General features: G+C 35.5%; 1 protein-coding gene across 3 annotated transcripts in view; it reads left to right on the top strand.

The window, feature by feature from the left end:
• Nucleotides 1-19,009, top strand: part of LOC145259786 (palmitoyltransferase ZDHHC4-like) — a 41,838-nt gene that overhangs the window by 11,188 nt on the left and 11,641 nt on the right. For 2 of the 3 annotated variants that reach the window (XR_013864207.1, XM_080117550.1), the window contains exons 3-5: nt 2,967-3,040; nt 5,462-5,766; nt 8,266-8,510. Coding sequence is in view for 2 of the 3 variants with exons in the window: in XM_080117550.1 (XP_079973676.1) it covers nt 2,967-3,040; nt 5,462-5,766; nt 8,266-8,510 (624 nt within the window). In the remaining variant the exon portion in view is untranslated. Of the gene's footprint in view, nt 1-2,966; nt 3,041-5,461; nt 5,767-8,265; nt 8,511-15,223; nt 17,125-19,009 lie in introns of those variants that run through there. The other variant, XM_080117549.1, reaches the window with a different exon arrangement.

Below are 19,009 nucleotides of genomic sequence, written 5' to 3'. Positions count from 1 at the left end.
ATATGTTTGTTTCATTTTAGTATTTTATTTATTTTTTTTGCAAAATATTTATCAACAGAAAGTCTGTTTTTTTTTCTCCAAGAAAAGATTTTTTAACCGTTTAATTGTTAGGTGTAATTACAAGATTTTTTTTTTTTTTTTTTGTAACCGTATTTTTTTTTTTCGTTCTTTTTTTTTTTTTCAAGACTTGTTGTTCAGTCAAGTTCTTTTGGTGGCACTGTCCATTTGTACATCTCCAAGAGAAACCATCCTTTACACACAATCTTTTTTAAGTAAGCATTTGTGCACCTCATTTTTTGGGACAGCAATTTCTTCTCCTGACAATACATTTTCTTGTTTGGTGAGTTTGAAAATATATTTGTTCGTCAGCTTTTTTTCTTTGTTGTTTTAGTCGCTTTCTTCCAATTCGAATGTCGTCTGCTTCCATTTAGATAGCACTTTTTCATTGGCTAATCAAATTCCCAAAAATTCAATTAAAAAATAAATAAATAAATAATAAAAAAAGTAACTAATCAGAAAATAAAAGGTCCCCCCCCCTTAATATCACCTTAAAAATTACTAAAAACATAACAAAAAAAAATTAAATAAATAAAATAAAAAGTCGAGTTAGTATTTTAACATTTGAACAATGCTCGGCTGACACTGATGATTGCCGGTCTCACCCGATCCATGCTTGATGGCAATTCACGAGAATTCGGGTCAAATTATGCAAGAGTACCAAAAAAAGTCTGGAAATTCATTAAAGACACCTCGTACATTACATGTAAATTTCTGCATGTTACTACCTTAAGAAAACAGAAAATGCTTCTTTTTTTTTTTTTTATTCAATTTTCACCCCAAACAAGGCACAGCGCCACTTTAAAGTAGGGGGCTACTATCGGGGACATAAATTGCAGGTGTATTATAAAGGGAGATGAGTAGCAAGATGTCTGTTCACATTACACTTGAACTTCTGCATGTCAGTACAGTTGTAAAAGCAGAACCCAAAGTCTAGCAGTTCTGGGGAAGAAACTATTGGAGTAGAAGGCTTTCTTACACCTAGAGATCTTTACAGTGAAGGGGTGGGATTTAGCTGCTTGTCGAGTTTTTTGTGGGTGTTTACGTCGAGTGGGTACAAGTGCTTGTTGTTCGTCAGAGCATTCACCATTAAAGTACTTGTAGAAAAGGCAGAGGGATCCAACATTTTGGCGATGGGACAGAGGCTGAAGCCTAGATGACAGTTCAGGACCTATCAGGTTGGTGACTCTCTTTTGAACCCTGTCAAGGAGTGATAGACAAGTAGCAGATGCACCAGTCCAAATGTGACAACAGTATTCCATACGTGGGTGAATAGTGGCCTTATAGAGGTACAGGATACTTTCAAGTGTAAGTAGATTTCTAGCATGGTAGAGAGAGCCCACCTTCTTCACAGCAGCCTTGGCAATGCTCTCTGTATATATTCCAGTTCATGTTCCCTGTGAATGTTAGGCTGAGGAGTTTAAAGGAAGTACTTTCGGGTAATGTGTTCCTGGCCATTGCTATTGGTGGTAGAGAAGGTTTCTTGTAATCATTGAAGGAAACGAGCTTAGTCTTGGTAGCATTGAGTGTGACCATCCATTTTTGTCCCAATTCCACTACAGATTGGAGGTCATCCTCTAGTGTTTCTGCCATTTCCTTAGATATATGTTCATTTGTTTTCCCCTCATGCCTGTTATAGAGAGTGGTGTCATCAGCAAATATACCCATCTCAGAAACAATTTTATCAGGGAGGTCATTTATGAATATCAGGAATAATAAACGTCCAAGGATAGACCCTTGAGATACACTCGTATTTATATCATATTATTTAGATGTACAACTGTCGAGGACAACCTGGATTTTTCTCTTAAGAAGGATTTAATTACATTATGTATTCTTCCAGTGATACCATATAATCTAATTTTCCTTAGAAGACCATCGTGTCATACCCTGTCAAAAGCCTTAGATATATGGAGGGCTACCACTCTACCCTCCCCTGTTTTGTCCAGTGAACGGTATATACGTTCAGAAATTACACTTTAGATATCTGTTGTGGAATGGGCTTGCCTAAATCCATATTAATTATCGGTCAGGAGTTTAGCAGATGTAAGGTTATGGCAAGAGCTTGATTTATTAAGGACTCAAATATTTTGGCGAAAAGCTAGAGAAGGCTAATGGGGCAATAATTTAATGGGTCAGTTCTTTTGCCAGAATTCTTGAAAACTGATACCACAGAAACGGTTTTCCAGCAATCAGGAAAGCAAGATGCATTAAGGCATTTGTTGTAAAGTTTGGAGAGAACTGGAGCAATTTCAGCAGGGCCTTTTTTTTTTTAATAGTACAGCCGGGATGAGATCGGGTCCACATGCTTTTGAGGTGTCTAGGTTTTTTATGATACCATGTACCTGAGAAGAGGTGATTTTCAAATCATCTAGTGTGGCAACTGTCCGCAATGGAAAGTCAGGGAAGGAGTGGTGTGCCGGGTCCAATGTGGAGTTTGAGGCAAACTGACTGGCAAGCAGGTTAGCCTTCTCGATTGCTGTGCAAATAACCTCATGATTGTTTGATAGTGGGGAATAGTTGATTGCCCATTATTTACTACACTGCTGTAGATTTTCCAAAAATCACGGGTTCCTAATTTCTGTGCTTCGATGCATTTTCTGGTAGCTTCTGTGTATTCTGTCTTGGGTGTCGCTATTTCTCTCTTACAATTACTTCTAGCTTCTATATACTTCTGTCTGTTTGAACTGGACTTATGTCGGTTGAATCTGCGGTATGCATGTTGCCTTTGAGATATGACAGCTTCACAAGTAGAAGTAAACCATTGGGGAGAGTGGGGCTTGCTATCGACTTTCCATGCTTGTTGAGTATCCAAAAGCCAAATTAAAATATATTCGTGAATTTTTTTAATTAATTTGTTTTTTTTTAAATGTTTTTCTTTGACTAAAATTGTCTTTTCTTTTTTTTAGGCATTCTTTTATTTAATTCCGAAACGAATTCTTGACTTTGGCACACGAGTTGTCAACTATGTTTACCAACAGAGGTGAGTTTAATATTTCAACGGGAGCGAATCAGTTTTCTTTTGAAAATGCTGTGACCTTGAAGAGGCTGATCAACTTGGTATTTTTACGAGAGTGTGTATCTATTTATATTTTACTTTAGCTAGGGATGGGGCATCCTGTTGGATGCCAAACATTCATCCTTTCTTCTACATTCCAACCGAAAGATCTTTTTAAGATTCTATCTGTCCCTTTAAATGCAATTATTTTTTATTTATTTATTTAACTCACCTTCACCCCAAACAAGGCATGTTGCCACTCGGACGTAAGGGGCTGCTAATTGGGGCCATGCCTAAGAATAATTAAGATTTTAGGATGTATGCATTGGTGAACATTATTTTTGTTGAGTTTCTTATTTGTATTCTTTGTACATCTGTAACATTTTGCGTTTTGAGATTATCTTTGATTTCTTCTATACTGCATAGTTTTTAATTATACCTTTGCTAAAGTTAAGTGCTTTGTGTGGGTACGTTTTGATTTGAAATTTTTTTATTTATTTATTTTTTTTTATTCACTTTCATTCCAAACAAGGCATAATACCACTCGGACGTAAGGGGCTACTAATTGAGACCATGTCTAAGAAAGATTAAGATGTTGGTTTATGTGGCAATTGAACTTCTGCATATCAGTACAGTTTGGGAAGCAGGTAGCAGGAAGGGAATTCCAAAGTCTACCTGTTCTAGGGAGGAAGCTATTAGAGTAGAAAACTTTCTGACATTTAGGGGCCTCAACAGTGAAGGGGTGTGATTTTGTTGCTAAGCGGGTTTGTCGAGGGTGCTCAAATGCAATGAATTCATCATCATTTTTTGTATTTTTCTTGCACTTAGTTTACTGGGTATTTACCAGGTTGTTTTTGAAATTCTTTTGCATGAGCCCAGTTGTTCCTATAATTACTAGAATCATAGATATCTTCCTAATATTATGGACTAGCCTGGGCACCCAGTGTTGCCCGGGTGTTTGGAGGTGTGTATAGAGCAAAAAAAAAAAAAAAAAAAAAAGATAGTAGGCAGGCAGGCTCAAACCCGTACCGCAAAGAGGGAAAAGAATGTGAAAAAAAAGCATGACGTCTTTGCTGTTGCGTCCATCACCAAACTGGAAGTGGCAAAGGTTTAAATTAAGGCTAGTCAATCGAAAAAAGGGGATGACTTTCGAAAATATTGGCGAAAAAAGCGACCCCTCCTTGTAGGAAAGTGCCCAGTTGAGGGTGAAGAAATTAATATTTTTAACCAATTTTTCGATATTTATTGTCCGAAGGGTCGAACTTCAAAACGATACCAATCTTGTGAAAATCTGTTGCCTCTGTCGAAAATTTTAGGCAGACATACAAACATACATACATTTAAACAGAAAGGTGAGATTTATATTATAGACTAGCGAGGGGTACCTGGCGTTGCCCGGGTGTTTGTAGGTGTGTGTGAAAAAAAACAGGTGCCCGTGAAAAAAAAACGAAGCCTTTACGACGCGCAGTTGGAAAATAGTAAAGTGTGAAAAAAAAAACAGGTGCGCGTTTTTGATTGACGTGACGGCGATAGGTATTCAGCAGTTAGCATTTTGTGCGGGATAGTTTTTAATGAGGTCAATAAACCCGAGCTGCCGTCTGATATGACGAAGTCGACATTGACCAAACGTTATTTAGCTCTCTAGAGACCACTGGCTCTGGGCCTGTGATTAGAGTCGAGTTTTGCTTATTTTTATACCGAAAACCGAATGTAACGTGTGCCGATGCAAGAAATGTGGAATAATTAACGTTTCAAAGTCAATAAAATTAAATAGACAAGCGAGCTCCGTGGTTAAGTGTGAGATATTACAATTTATAGATGATATAAAAAGTTTTAAGAAGTTGTGAACCGAGCGAGCGCTTCTCTGAAAGAAGCCTTTTGTGGACATTGAGGAAAAGCGTACATACATACATACATACATTTTCGTTTTTATATATATAGATGACCGATTGCCCTCCCTTTTATTTTTTCAATGCTGGTTTAAATAGAGCTGACAGGAAAAAGTTAACAAAATACCAAGGTCTTATATATGATATGAAAAGAAACTGGAATCTTGGGAAGATCGCCATTATTCCAGTAATTATAGGAGCAACTGGACTCATGAAAAAGAATTTCAAATTCTGCAAAATGATATATATATATCATTTATATATATTACCTGGAAAATATACCTGGTGAACCAAGTGCAAGAGAGAATGAAACAATTGCAGGGAAGGTCAGAATCTTAAAAAGATCTCTCAGTTGGAATATATAGGTGAATGTTTGGCATCCAGTAGGATGCCCCATCCTCAGTTTGAAAAAAAATGAGAATGGGTCATCTTGAGTCTGGCTTGGTTTTTTTTTTTGCTATTCGTTACTCCCATCCCTGTCAATTACATTTTTTTTCTTTTTTTTTTTTTCTTTTAGGAACCCTACAATGCAAATTGTCTTCGGGTTTTTGGTTCTGAGTAGCCATGCAATAGTTGTGATAGACATTTTCCCAATTCTCTACGGCATTTTCCATGACGACAACCACGTTTTCCTGCCGATGCTGCTGCTTTTCATCAACTTGTTTGTCTTTTACAAATTATGTGGTGCCGACCCCGGGGAGATAACGAAGGAGAACCACATGATTTACTCGTCCGTCTACGCCCATGATGGCGTAATGTATCACAAGAAAAATATTTGTAAGACGTGTCATTTCCCAAAGCCGGCCAGATCGAAACATTGTAGTAAGTCCAAAACCGTTTTCATCTCAACAATCAATTCTTGTATTAACATTAATGTCATGAAAACAAAAATAATCGTGCTTGTCCAGAATTTCCTCAATTTTAAGAAACAAAAATTTTAAAAAAATGTGTATGATGGAAAAAAAATATCATATTCCAAAAATCACATAGATTGATCATCCTAGGAAGTGTGTGTGTGTGTCGGCACTAACCCTATTCAGGTTTAACCGGCTTCCTCCAAAGGAGGAAGTTTCATGGGAGTATGAAATTCATAAGCGGTCCCCAGTCACATGTATATCTCTGTCTGGGGAGATGATGACATTAGGTTTTTGCAGTTCTTGCAGGGAGGTGTCGACGTCCTCTGACATACAGCACCTAGAATTGCCAAATTAGTCCCCCATTTTAGTAATGACCAGGCTCAACATTGCTTAACTTCGATGATCTGACGGGAACCGGTGTGTCAACGTGATTATGCTGTATATGTCCTAGGAAGTCCACACTCCCAGGCCTTTCCTCCTGGGATGGAGTAAATTTATAGCTTATTGCCTGGGGCAGTCCGAGGAAGGTCTGCCAAGATAATTTTTAAAAGACCAGGGTCGCTGTTTTGAATCTCTCTACCTTCTAACTTTGTGTCGCATTTGTTTATAATGGAAAGAAAGCATCTACCACAACTACTGAGCCCATTTGGCCGAAATTTTGTATGGACCTTTGTTATGATAAGGTGCAGCAAACTAAGTATTATGGTATCCATTTGATCCAGAGTTAGGGATTAAAAGGGATTTGTATTTAATGTGAAATAAGCACAAATTTAACCATCAATTTGGTCTTGAGCACTTTTGTATCAACCTCATTAAAACTTAATTGGTTACTTTACTTTTGGAAAATATTAACCTGGAATTATATATATATATATATATATATATATATATAGTAAGTTATGAAAATTACTACCTAGCTATGTATTGAGCACTGTTGAAGTAAATACTGAAAATGTACGCATAAAATTATATCTTCATATATTAATATGTGTGATCAAATGAAGTAGTCATATATATATATATATATATATATATATATATATATATATATAAGCGAGATAAGATACTGATAGAATTCAGATGAAAATCCTGATAGATATTACTTGAAGTAATACTTTCAAGGTGATCCTAGCCAAAAAAGAAAAGCTCAATATTTAAGAATAGAGCTATATATAAGTTTCGTGGTTCAATTTTAAATTCTGAAAAAAACAACATATAGAGACATATATTCGATTTAAGAATTTATTGCTTCACAAGGAATATATAGAAGGGGTTATTTTAATTTCCTTTCTCCTATGGGCCTATTGTCTGCACACCTGGATTTATAACCCCGAATGACATTGAACTCCTTCCAATAATGGACTACCCAGGTTGTATCAACTTCTCTATACATATAATTTTCACCATATAATTATCCAAAACCACTCAAAAAACTATTTTCAATAATTGTGTTGAAAAGCAAAATAACGTCCATTCGCAGCTGAACATTTTGCTAACTGCATTTCATTTCCTCTGATGATGTGAGCTATTGTTGAAAATCCATGGATTAAGGAAATTAAAATAACCCCTTCTATATATTCCTTTGTGAAGCAATAAATTCTTAAATCGAATATATGTCTCTATATGTTGTTTTTTCAGAATTTAAAATTGAATCACAAAATTTATATATATATACACATTGAGCACTCTAGTACGGTTTTTTCACCACTGGTAAATAAATATATATATATATATGTGTCATTATTGATTTCAGAACATAACTGCTAGGCATAAGAAGCGGTTATGTGGGTTATATCTAATCTAATGCAAAAGGAGTGGAAACCCTTTGTGAAAATTCAGATAGCTCTGATTCGGAGTGGGGGATAGGGGTGGGGTTTGGACTTTGATTAACAAAGTCCGAATAATCCAAAGAATGCAAATTCTCAATCATAATTTAAAACATTCAGAAATAGAAGACTGTTCTATCTGGGATGGGAAGGGGTAATTTTACCTGTGCTGGGATGGGTATTCTAGATTGTATACTTTTTTAGTGATGAGACGATTCCAACATTTTTCCTGATTCCGATGCAATTTCCAATTCTGTCTAAAATTTCTGATTCCGATTCTTTTAAGATATTTCAGTATTTAGCGATAATTTTTTAATTTTATTTGAGGGAAGGGTCAGATTACCATAAATACCTGTGTAATATATGCATTTTTCGGAAACATAAATATACACTATAAAGGAGGGACTTTAGTTTTACTGATACATAAATATTATTTTATCAATAATGGAAAATTAAGTCTTAAACTAAGACAAAGAAAAAGACAATTTAAAGAATCGTTTTGAGCATCAGAAAATTGACACAAATTTTTCGATTTCGATACCAATTCCGATACCTCAAAAAGTTCCGATTTTTCCAATTTCTGATTCAAATTCTAATTAATTTCCACAACACTTATTTAAAAAAAAATTTTTTTTCAGGTATTTGTAATCGGTGCGTGCATCGGTTTGATCACCATTGTGTTTGGACGAACAACTGTATCGGGGCACTGAACAACCATTATTTTCTTGCCTTCCTTATCACGCTCATCCTCATGTGTTTGAACGGATTTTACATGGCATTTCGTTCCATCGTCAGCATTGCTAAATATTCAGGAATGGTTGATGCCCTGATGATGCAAGCCAACGGGAAGATGACACCCGTCACGTTGTCAGCATTGGTTCAGGTATAACTTTTTTTATTATTTGTATTATTCGAACTACTGTTCTCACCTTGAGTGTTATTCGCACAACATTTCGGCTGATGTAACCTCAGACCTTCTTCAGGTGTAACTTGTTGAACTCTGGAACTGCACGGAATTTCAAATGAATGGATGCAGATTTCCGAATTTGACACGATACACCTGAAGAAGGTCGGAAATTAGTTGAAACCTTGTGCAAATAACACTCAAAACTGCAAGGACCCGTAGTATAATGGATAAGGTACTTGATAAAATTTAGTTGTAAGTGACACTTGTCTGAAGGTCAAAGGTTCAATCCTTATTGCAGACGGTACTTAAAATACAATTGTGAATTAGTTAGGACTTCTGCCCGGTCATGGCTGATGGAACAAGAGCATGCTACCCCCGTGGATTAAATAAAGTGTTCCAGTTGTAAATTCCATACAGATTCTGAGTTCGACAAAATACATCTGAAGAAGGTCAGAGGTTACATCAAGTGAAATGTTGGGTGAATAACACATCTGATGAAAATAGTAATCCAAATAATTCAAAAATTAAATCCTCATCTAAAAAATTTTAGAAATATGAAGTTTTTTTATTTGAATTAAATGTAAGTATTATGGTATTGTTTACTTATTAAATTTACTAATTGAACCAAATTGTTATTAAGCTATAAATAATTTTGTTTTAGTCTCTATTTATAAAATTAATAGCTGGCCGCCCGGCGTTACCCAGTCGTACAATGCACTTAAACAATATATGATATTTTAATTTATGCAGATTGCATATGTTTTATTATAGAATCAATCCTCTAATGATTATTATATATTATGATGAATAATTTGCCCGGTGGACTAATTTGTAAAAAAAAATTTTTTTAATAATGATAATGGCGTTCATCAAATTCCATCTGTGTTTGTTTACAATGCCATGTCAGCTGATATTTGGGCTTGACAATGAATGTCCTGGAAAAGTCACTTCTGATTAATGTTTCATTAAAAAAAATGTAAATGAAGAAATGATTTATGACGATTTTAAATGATACCTCTTCTTTTATCGTGAATTGAATTCATTAATAAGAAAAAATGTTAATAAAATGGTGAGATACATCTGGTCTTGAAGAAGTGGTCATTTGATCTGTAGTCGAATGCGCTGATATGCACTGTAGTTGAATGCTCTGCCACTGAGCTATATCTCCAGATGATTTGCTGAGATTTTATTATTTCCCTTGGTTGGTCTAATGTAAAATATTACCCTGTAAAAGTTCTTTTTTTATCTATAAGAGAGAAAATCTATTTTTAAGATCGGATTTTTTCGATTTTCAATACTTATTGGATGCATTTCTATACAAAACCTAAGACATATAAATTAGCTTTGTGTGAAATTTTTAAAAGAGAGACTTAGCCATTTTGGAACCTATGAGAAAGGAACTCACACACACACAAAGTGACTTTTACATAAGAGTAAAAATTGGCATCAGTTAGGTTTCAAGGACACAAGAAAATTACAAAATAAAAAATGTCTACACCGGTTGACTTTTAGTTGTAAACAAATGAATAATAAACTCAAGTTGTTTGAGTTTTTTTTTTGTCAGAAGATTAATTTTTTTTTAATATAGAGAAAGATTTATTTTAAGAAAAAGTGTAGGTATTTTAAATATTTATTTCTTAAAATGAAAATTTAAGACACTAGAAACTTGATCTCTACATATTTTTATTCAAAATTTTTACAAATAATAATAAAAATGTATCCTACATTAAAAAAATAAACATTTCATATATCCCCCCCCCCTCATTTTTAAAAATAAATCTTACCAATCAATAAATATTAAAAATGGAGTTTGTGATGAAGAAACAATTAACTCTGGTTTATTATCTGTTTGTAGATGACACGTGCATTGAACATCAACCGGTGTCGACCCAAGGGCATCCTTTTTGTTTTACTTATTTTCTGGGGTCTTTGAAACCTAATTGATCCAATTATTGGTTGTAAATAGTTCTAAAACTTTCAATCTTTTAATGCATGAGAAATTTTGAAGCCTTTCTGGCAAAGGCTTTTTTATGGGGTGCGCTTGGTGGGGTCACTCCTTCTTAAAACGTTATATACTGCTTAAATTATAATATCTACGAGTTACGAAGGGAGGTCACGTCTATCTTTAATTTGGTCGACTTTTACTTTTGCTATTTTCGAGATTTTTTTTCACTCACCTCATCTTTGTTTCACTTTTCAGTATAAAAAAGCGAAACTGAACCCCGTAGCATCAGCTCCCTGGCACTCGTAGCAGGGGGGGGGGTCCAGAAAAGCAATAAGGTTTTATCAATGCGGGGAAACCCCTTATATCAGGCAATTGCTATTCGTTGGGACACTAGGGAGCTGGTTCTCCCCTCCCCACACATCTTGGGGAAACAAACAACCAAAATTGGGGAAGAAAACAAAAAAAAAACTGCCTCGCAGCAAAAGTTAACTGCTGGACATGTTTGACCTCATTATCATTAAATTCACGCACCTGTCAATTAAGTTTTAATTGTTAAAAAAAAAACACTTTTCTGTTACTCTGCCGTTGTGGGTGAGCAGTTAACATGTCAGGATTTTTTTTCCACCTTCACCTCAAGGTTCCGGGTTCAATCCTACCTACCTACCAAAACTTTTTTTTTCTTTTACCCCACGGGCGACGCCAGGCAGTTTGCTGTTTTTTTCTTCTTGTTTTTCCAGTTTTTTAAAGAAGTTTAACATCGTTTTTTTTTTTTTATCTATCCCTCCCCTAACACACACACACCTCCAAATACCCGGGCGACGCTGGGCACCCCCACTAGTCTAAGAATAAAGCTAATCTCTTTGCTCAGCTTTTTGCTGAAAAATCTTCTATCTATGATTCTGGATTTTCCTTCGAAAACTTGTCAGACCCTTGGTTCTGTAATTATCACTCCAAAAATGGTTATTAGAATTCTTGCTTGTCTTGACCAATCTAAGGATTCCAGTCCTGATTTGATTCCTGTTGTTGTTCTCAAATATTGTGCACCTGAATTTTCTTTTATCCTTTCGAACAGTTCTGTTTTCCCTCTTGTTGGAAAGAGTCCTCTGTTGTTTCAATCTTTAAAAATACTGGTGATCAGTCCGACCTGGCTAAGTATAATCCTGTTATTAGCAAAGTTTTTGCGAGGTTGGTCAACAGCAGTTTTGTTCATTTTCTGGAAAGTCTGGCCTGTTTAGTAATGTTCAGTATGGCTTTCATGGTTTTCATTCAACAGCTGATATATTAACTCTTGTAACTGAACAGATCTGTCAGCTTATAGATAATTCGGGTGAGGGTAAGGTAATTGCACTTGACATTTCAAAGGCATTCAACAGAGTGTGGCATCCTGGTCTTTTACATAAAATTTAAGGTTATGGTATTGGTATTCTTTACATTGTTAGGTCTATTCTTTCTGATTGAAGCTTGCAAGTAACTCTTGGTGGAGTACCTTCATTTTCTTGTCCTATCAATGCCAGTAATTCTCAAAGCTCTATATTAGGTCCAATACCGTTTCTTCTTTATATAAATGACCTTCCAGAGAATATTATTCATAGAATCGACATTTATGCTGATGACACTACCTTCTATTCTGGTATTGCTTCTCAGATCAGTTGAAAAATGCAATTGAACTAGAAGTTGATCTGGGTTTAATGACGTGTTTCATTTAATTCTGTTAAGACTCGGTTATTGTCATTCAATTGCAGGTGTGTCCCTTTTGTTCTTGATATTCTTATGGATGGCTCTGTTCTCCGTGAGAAATCAACTTTAAAGCTTTTTCATCAAATCCTTGTTGAATTCTTTATATTAAATCCATTGTTTTTTCTGCTTCTTGTAAAATCGATTCTCTCTAGCGCTCTAAACATTTTCTCACAACGAGACTATTCTCTATCTCTTCAAGTCTATTATCAGACCATGCATGGAGTTGATTGTTGTCATATTTGGGCTGGTGAATCTGTGTCTCATCTGCGGGTTCTTGATGAATTGCAGAAATGTATCTGTAATTTGATTAACCCTTTACCCTTTCTTCTTCTTTGCAATCTCTTTCTCACAAACGTGATGTTGATAGTCTCAGTCTTTTCTACAAATACTTTTATGGCATGTATGTGTTCCTCAGAATTGTCTGATCTGTTTCCTGCTTCCTTTGCTCCAGCCCATTTGACTTGTTGGTCTAGTGGTCTTCATCAATTCAAGGACATCAAGAAATCTCTTCCTGCTCATTGCTTTCCTTCTACCTACAGCTTTGGTCTTTTCAAGACTGAGGTCAATAGGTATCTCCTGTCTTTGTAATAATAATCTTTCGTTCTTGTTAGCTCCTTACATGAAGTGGCTTCATGCCTTGTCTCGAGCAAATTACATAAAAAAATGTTTAAATGCTTCCAAATTCTTTTCAAATTTTGAACTATTTTTTTTTTTTTACTTTTATTTTCAACTATTCAATATATTGAAATGAATAACTGCTTTACAGATAAACAGAAATGCATTCTGATAGATTTAATTTCATGACTAAATTAATTTTAGGATTTTTATAATTGCTTTCTATTCTATTGCCTACCCCCCCCCCGTTATATTTTGCTTTTTTTCTTAATTCCTTGTAAAGAAAATAATTATTGGAAAGATAAACGAGGGAGTATATGCTATTAAAAAAAAAAGATTTTGCAGTAAAATTGATAGGACATGCTAGAAAGATAAATGTAGGAATATATGTTATTTAAAAAAAGATTTATCACTCATTTGCCCGACTCGCTGCAAAATTACACGCCTTAATCATGGAAGTTCCTAGATGCCGGAAAGTTTTTTATATACAACTCTAGACAAGGTTCAAAAGAGAGTCACCAATCTGATAGGCCTTGAACTGGCATCTAAGCTTCAGCCTCTGTCCCATCGACGAAATGTAGCATCCCTCTGCCTGTTCTACAAGTATTTTAATGGTGAATGCTCTGATGAACTGCAGACACTTGTGCCCCCACGACTTAGACACCCTCGACAAACCCGACAGGAAGCTAAATCCCACTCCCACACAGTAGAGATCCCTTGATGTAAAAGATCTTTTTACTCCAGTAGTTTCTTCCTCAGAACCGCTAGACTCTGGAATTCCATTCCAGGTCCCTGCTTCCCCAACTGTACTGACATGCAGGAGTTCAAGTGTAACGTGAACCGACATCTTGCTGCCCAAATCCCAACATAGTACCCCAGTAGTTGTTGCCCCTGATAGTAGCCCCCTACACCACAGTGGCAATGTGCCTTGTGTGGGGTGAAAATGTAATAAAAAAATAAATAAATAAATAAAAACTTATTAGCCACATTGCGATAATAGGGTTGAAGGGGGGGGGAGCATTGCTTGGTCGTTAAAAAAAAAATGGTGACAGTATGCTAAAATGATTACAAAAATCTCCTTGCTTTCTGTTTCTCTGACTGTACCAACATGCAGATATTTAAATGTAATGTAAACTAACATCTTGCTGCTGGACTACATATGTAACAAAGCGGTGTGCTCTCTTGGTGATACAGAATGACCCAAAAAAAAACAAAAGCTAAGTGGAGGCCATCTAGAACATATGCTATATAGAACTGAGAAAAAAAGGCCAAAGACCCTAGTGTTTTGATGTGATGTTTTGAATATAATAAACTAGTTATGACCAAAGTTTCATTTCATTCGGACAAAACACTAAGAAACGGGGCCTAATTAGAGTTGGGGCCCGTTTTTTTGGGGAGGGGGGGGGTCACCCTGTATAGCGTGTGTGAGAAAATCAGCAGCAGCCATAAGATAGCTGGCTAGCGAAAAAATTAGCAGCCAACCAGTAAACTTGGGTGCGTTTAACATGACAATAACTTTTTAACCATGTTCTTACATTTCAAACCTCTCAGATGCACACATTGTCTGGCACCGTCGCAAAAGAACAAACAAATAAAAAAATGAAAGAAATAAAAATCTGACTTCTGCATTTTTTTTTAAGTGTAAGTGAAAAGCATTTATGCGTGGTTCTTACAACAATAACGCATTTTATTATCTTTCAAAATTATTTTGTACACACGTGCTTTACAACGCTCTGCCATATAACATATGCAAATTGGCAAGTGTGCACGCACAGATGTTACGGGAAGAATAAAAAAGGACTGCACATGATTGAGTAATAGAAGCAAAGTGTGTGCCGGGGAAGGCAGATCTGTGAAGTCAAGGGCGAGAAAGAGTTGGCTATGGCTAGCATCAGGTGGCAGGGACAGAGACTTTTAAAAAGCACATGTTATATAACAGAGCATTATGAAACACATGTATGTGCAAAAAGACTTTTGAAAGAGATGAAATACGTTGTTGTTGGAAGAACCACAAATAATTGCATTTCATTTGCGCTTAAAAAAAAGCTGAGTCAGATTTTTATTTTTTTCCTTTTTTTTGTTTGTTCCTTTGTGACGGTACCAGACAATGTGTGGGTTTGAGTAGTTGAAATGTAACAACAGTTAAAAATCTATGGCCACATTACACACATCCTATAAATCTGGCACCTATCACAGTAGTCCTTTTCCTTTAATGGTAATATGTTTTGTTTGGGACAAACAAAAAGATAAAATCTTTTCTTTTTTTTCTTTTTTTTTTTAAAAACAGTTTACGAAAAGTTTGGAAAAGTTAAAAAAAATTGACCCCCCCCAAAAAAAGAAAACGTTTTTTCATTGAAAATTTTTAAAACTTTTTTTTTTTTTTTCTTATTAGCATCTTTTTATGCAGTTTCCCCGCATCATCTTCCTGATGGCCTCTCTCTCTGTTCTGTCACTCTTGATGGCCGGCTTCACTGTCTACCACCTCTACCTCATGTGCACGAACCAGACGAGCAACGAACGCTACAAAATTGGCGCGATACAGGCGACACAGAAATGCTGTGGCAAAGAACGTGGGGAGGAATCGTCGACGCGGCCAAAGAAATCGCATAAGAAAAAACCTCTTGACGTGCGGCCGTACAACGAGGGTTTCTTGAGAAATATAGCGCAGGTCATGTTTCCATACAACTACATTAAGAAAAATAGAAAAGTTGCTCAGAGATGAAAAAAAAGGAGGGAGGTAACAATAACAGTCAAAGGTTCTGCGAGAGTTATTCCACTTGCAAACCTGGGTTGTTGTTTTTTTTGTAAGGTGAACTCTGTAATGTCACGTGTTCATTTCCATTTTTGGTCTTCTTCGTTAGCGAAATCCGGCAGTCCAAAAATTGAGTTTTCAGTCTTGCCCTTTTGGCTCGGAGCAAAGTGTAGTATCTGTTCTGATACTACACTTCACCTTTTCTGTTCTCAGTTAGTGTAGGAGAAGTCCTTCACGACTTAGACAATTTTTATTTTTGTTCCTATCCAGAGTTTTTTGGGAAGCTGGATTTTCCCCTACATAAAAAAAAAAAACGACCTTGTGTCTAACTCTGCCCTCGTGGGGAGGCAGCTGACTAGGAACGATGACGTCTACTTATGTCAATTTCAACTAAAAGCAATGTTATTTGCTTGCCTGTCATGTCGCAATTAGTTAAATATTGCTGGAATATTACATAAAACGATGCTTCAACGAAAAAACGATTTCGACATGTTGTTTTCTAACAAGACAAGGGAAGTAACTCATGTCTTCCAAATTGGCCTAAGTTTTGGAAAGTTTTCAGAAATTAATTACCTCCCTTGCTACTATGCATGATATTCAGTTTATTATGTTTGCAAAATTTGCAGATATCTTTGAAAACTATTTTCTTTAAATAATTAATTTTTTACCATATCGTTTTTCATAATTTTTGGATAGGTTCATTACTGTGACATGACAATTAAGTAGATATCAATGGTTTTACTTGAAATTCAATATTCTGATTTTCAAATTTCGCTATTATAATGAAGAAGAACCTCCATTTTCATTTCTTTCTCAAATTATTCCAACATTTTTTTTCATATTGCTTGTGCTTGGATATCAAAAAAGTGCATTTTAAGTAAAAATAATATTCCCTCTGTTCCGAAATACTTGTACCAAAACAATTTCTATATATTGTGAAAATAAATGTTCCAGTAGATGAAGAACAAACGACAAAAATAACAAAAAATATTTATTCCCATACTTAGCTAAGCCGCCCACCACCACCACCACCAAAATGAAGTAAGATAAAAAAAATTTTTAAAATGTGTAGTATTGGAACCAACTGGCACTACACCAAATATTCATGAAGTGTAAAAGAGGATAGAAAGACCGAGGAGTGAGAGCACTAACCAGACCTCCACTGGATGAGTGTGAAGAGGGCTGGAACCTTGGGGAGACTTATTGCCACCAAAATTTCAATGAAGACCAGTAGTCATTGTCAACAAAAAATCAATGGCAAGCGGTTGTTACGATAACGCAAATTCATTTGCGAAGATTGGGGAGACTTGTTGTCATCCAGACTCAAGGGAACACCACTGGTTGTTGTCAGTGAATAATCTCTAATGATGACTTGCTTGAGAATTCCTAGTGAGCAGCAGCTGCAATAAAAAGATTTCAATAAATTTATATTCCGAAATACTTGTACTGAAACAATTTTCATCTTGCTCTAAAATAATTGTTCGAGTAAATAAAAAATACCAAAAAAAATACCAAAAAAAAAAAACACCCCAAAAAATACCAAAAAAAAAACAGCAAAAAATGTGATTCAATTTCATACTCGATAATAAATATTAGTGAATTGTTGGTTAAATAAGTGTGAAATATATCAGCTGATTTATTACACAAACAATTAAATTAATGACAAAAATAACTGACATTTAAAAAAATACAATAGTTTTTGTTGCAACACATCAGAAATAGAAATGGGTGTTCAAGATGCAGTTGCTTGCATATTATTGTATATTTATCTAATAAGCGAGACTGTTGTGTGATCGTCTAGTTGTTCTGCCTATTCATTGCATATTCCTATTTAATTGTTCATATACTTTTGTGTGTGTGTGTGTGTGTGTGGTACATATATTTTACACATACCTTCATGCATTGTTGATGCTGTCCATCTGGAACTCATCCTGTTCTTGGAGGGAGACTGGGAACCTGTTTTGGACGAAGATTCATTCACTCCAAGACAATGAATTGGTTTTATAGTTTTTTATTCACCTTCCAGATGTCAACCGCAGAAGGATGGAAAGTGAATCTCTGGCCTGCGTAGTTTCATTTCTTGGTCTCATTTCCACACACTGTTAAGCCGTCCGTCGCTCTCTAAGTCCAAACCCAATCTCCTCGATCCAGCTAACCTGATCACGTGACTCACACGTAATCCGATCAGCTGACCCTCACTTTCGGTCAACATGTCTACAATATAATTTACTCACCTCCCTCCCTCTCGATCCATTCTCTAACAATATTATTATTATTATTATTATTTCAAGTTCTCACATAGGTCATCACTACAGATTACTCACTGACAATAGCCGGTGGTGATCCATGAAATCTGGATGACAACAAGTCTCCCCAAATTTCCTGTTCTCCCTACCTCTTTTAATAACCTTTGCAAATGAATTTGCATCATTGTAACAACCGCTTACCATTGCTTTCTTGTTGGCAGCAACCATTGGTCTTCACTGGAATTTAGATGGCAATAAGCCTCTCTAAGATTCTAGTCCGATTCACACCAATCCAGTGGAGGTCTGGTTAGTGCTTTCTCTCCTCGGTCTTTCCATCCTCCTAGAACCTTCTTGACTATTTGGTGCAATGCAAGTCAATACCAACACTATACTTTGGGGGTGGGGGTGGGGGTTAGTTAATTTACAATTTTGGTGTTTCAATTTTCTTGGTTCTATGTGGTGTTCTGGTATCTTTTTGTTTTACTTTTTTTGTAGTTTCTATGTGGTCAATGGCATAGAGTTTATAGTTGTTATGGTCGTCAACAGAAATAACTTGTTATATTGTTAACTGCAAACTTAGAAAAAATATTATTAAGCTTCGACTTGAAGCTTTCTTCCACTGCATCCAGTTTTATTGCATTACGCGTTAGGACATGATCGGTGGATCTGTCCAACAGTGCAACACAGTGCTACGATCATTATTTGTCAATTTGTGATTCTTGCAATTTTGTTTAACATTTCGGTGCTTTTATATCATAATAACAAAAAAAAAAAAAGCAAGCAAAACAAATGGTACCTACATAATCGTCATGTCGCAAATAGTAATATATCCTAAAATTACAGAAAATGATTAGGTAGAAAAATAATTATTCATGAAAGACAGTTCCAATAAAGGTAAAAACAGTTCCGAGATGGTTTACATGCTCAGTCGGCCATATTGGGTCATGTGATGTAGCAACAAGGGAAGTAACTCAGTTGTGTCGCAGACAGAATTTATTCAGAAAACAAAAATAAACATAACATATATACATAATTTTGGAAATTTCTTTTGACTGTTTGAATGTTTTATTTTTTTTAAATAAAAAATATTTGACTGAATTTGTGAGAAATTGAAAACTTAATTACCTCCCCTGTTAACTCTCCAATTCAAATTAGTAGATTTTTAAATCAAAGGTCTTTT

This window comes from Euprymna scolopes, chromosome 35 (genome assembly GCF_053919585.1).
Source record: "Euprymna scolopes isolate OS-2025 chromosome 35, ASM5391958v1, whole genome shotgun sequence".
Classification (NCBI taxonomy): domain Eukaryota; kingdom Metazoa; phylum Mollusca; class Cephalopoda; order Sepiida; family Sepiolidae; genus Euprymna; species Euprymna scolopes.
The sequence above is the reverse complement of the archived record's forward strand: the minus strand, read 5'-3'. Positions and strand labels throughout refer to the sequence as shown.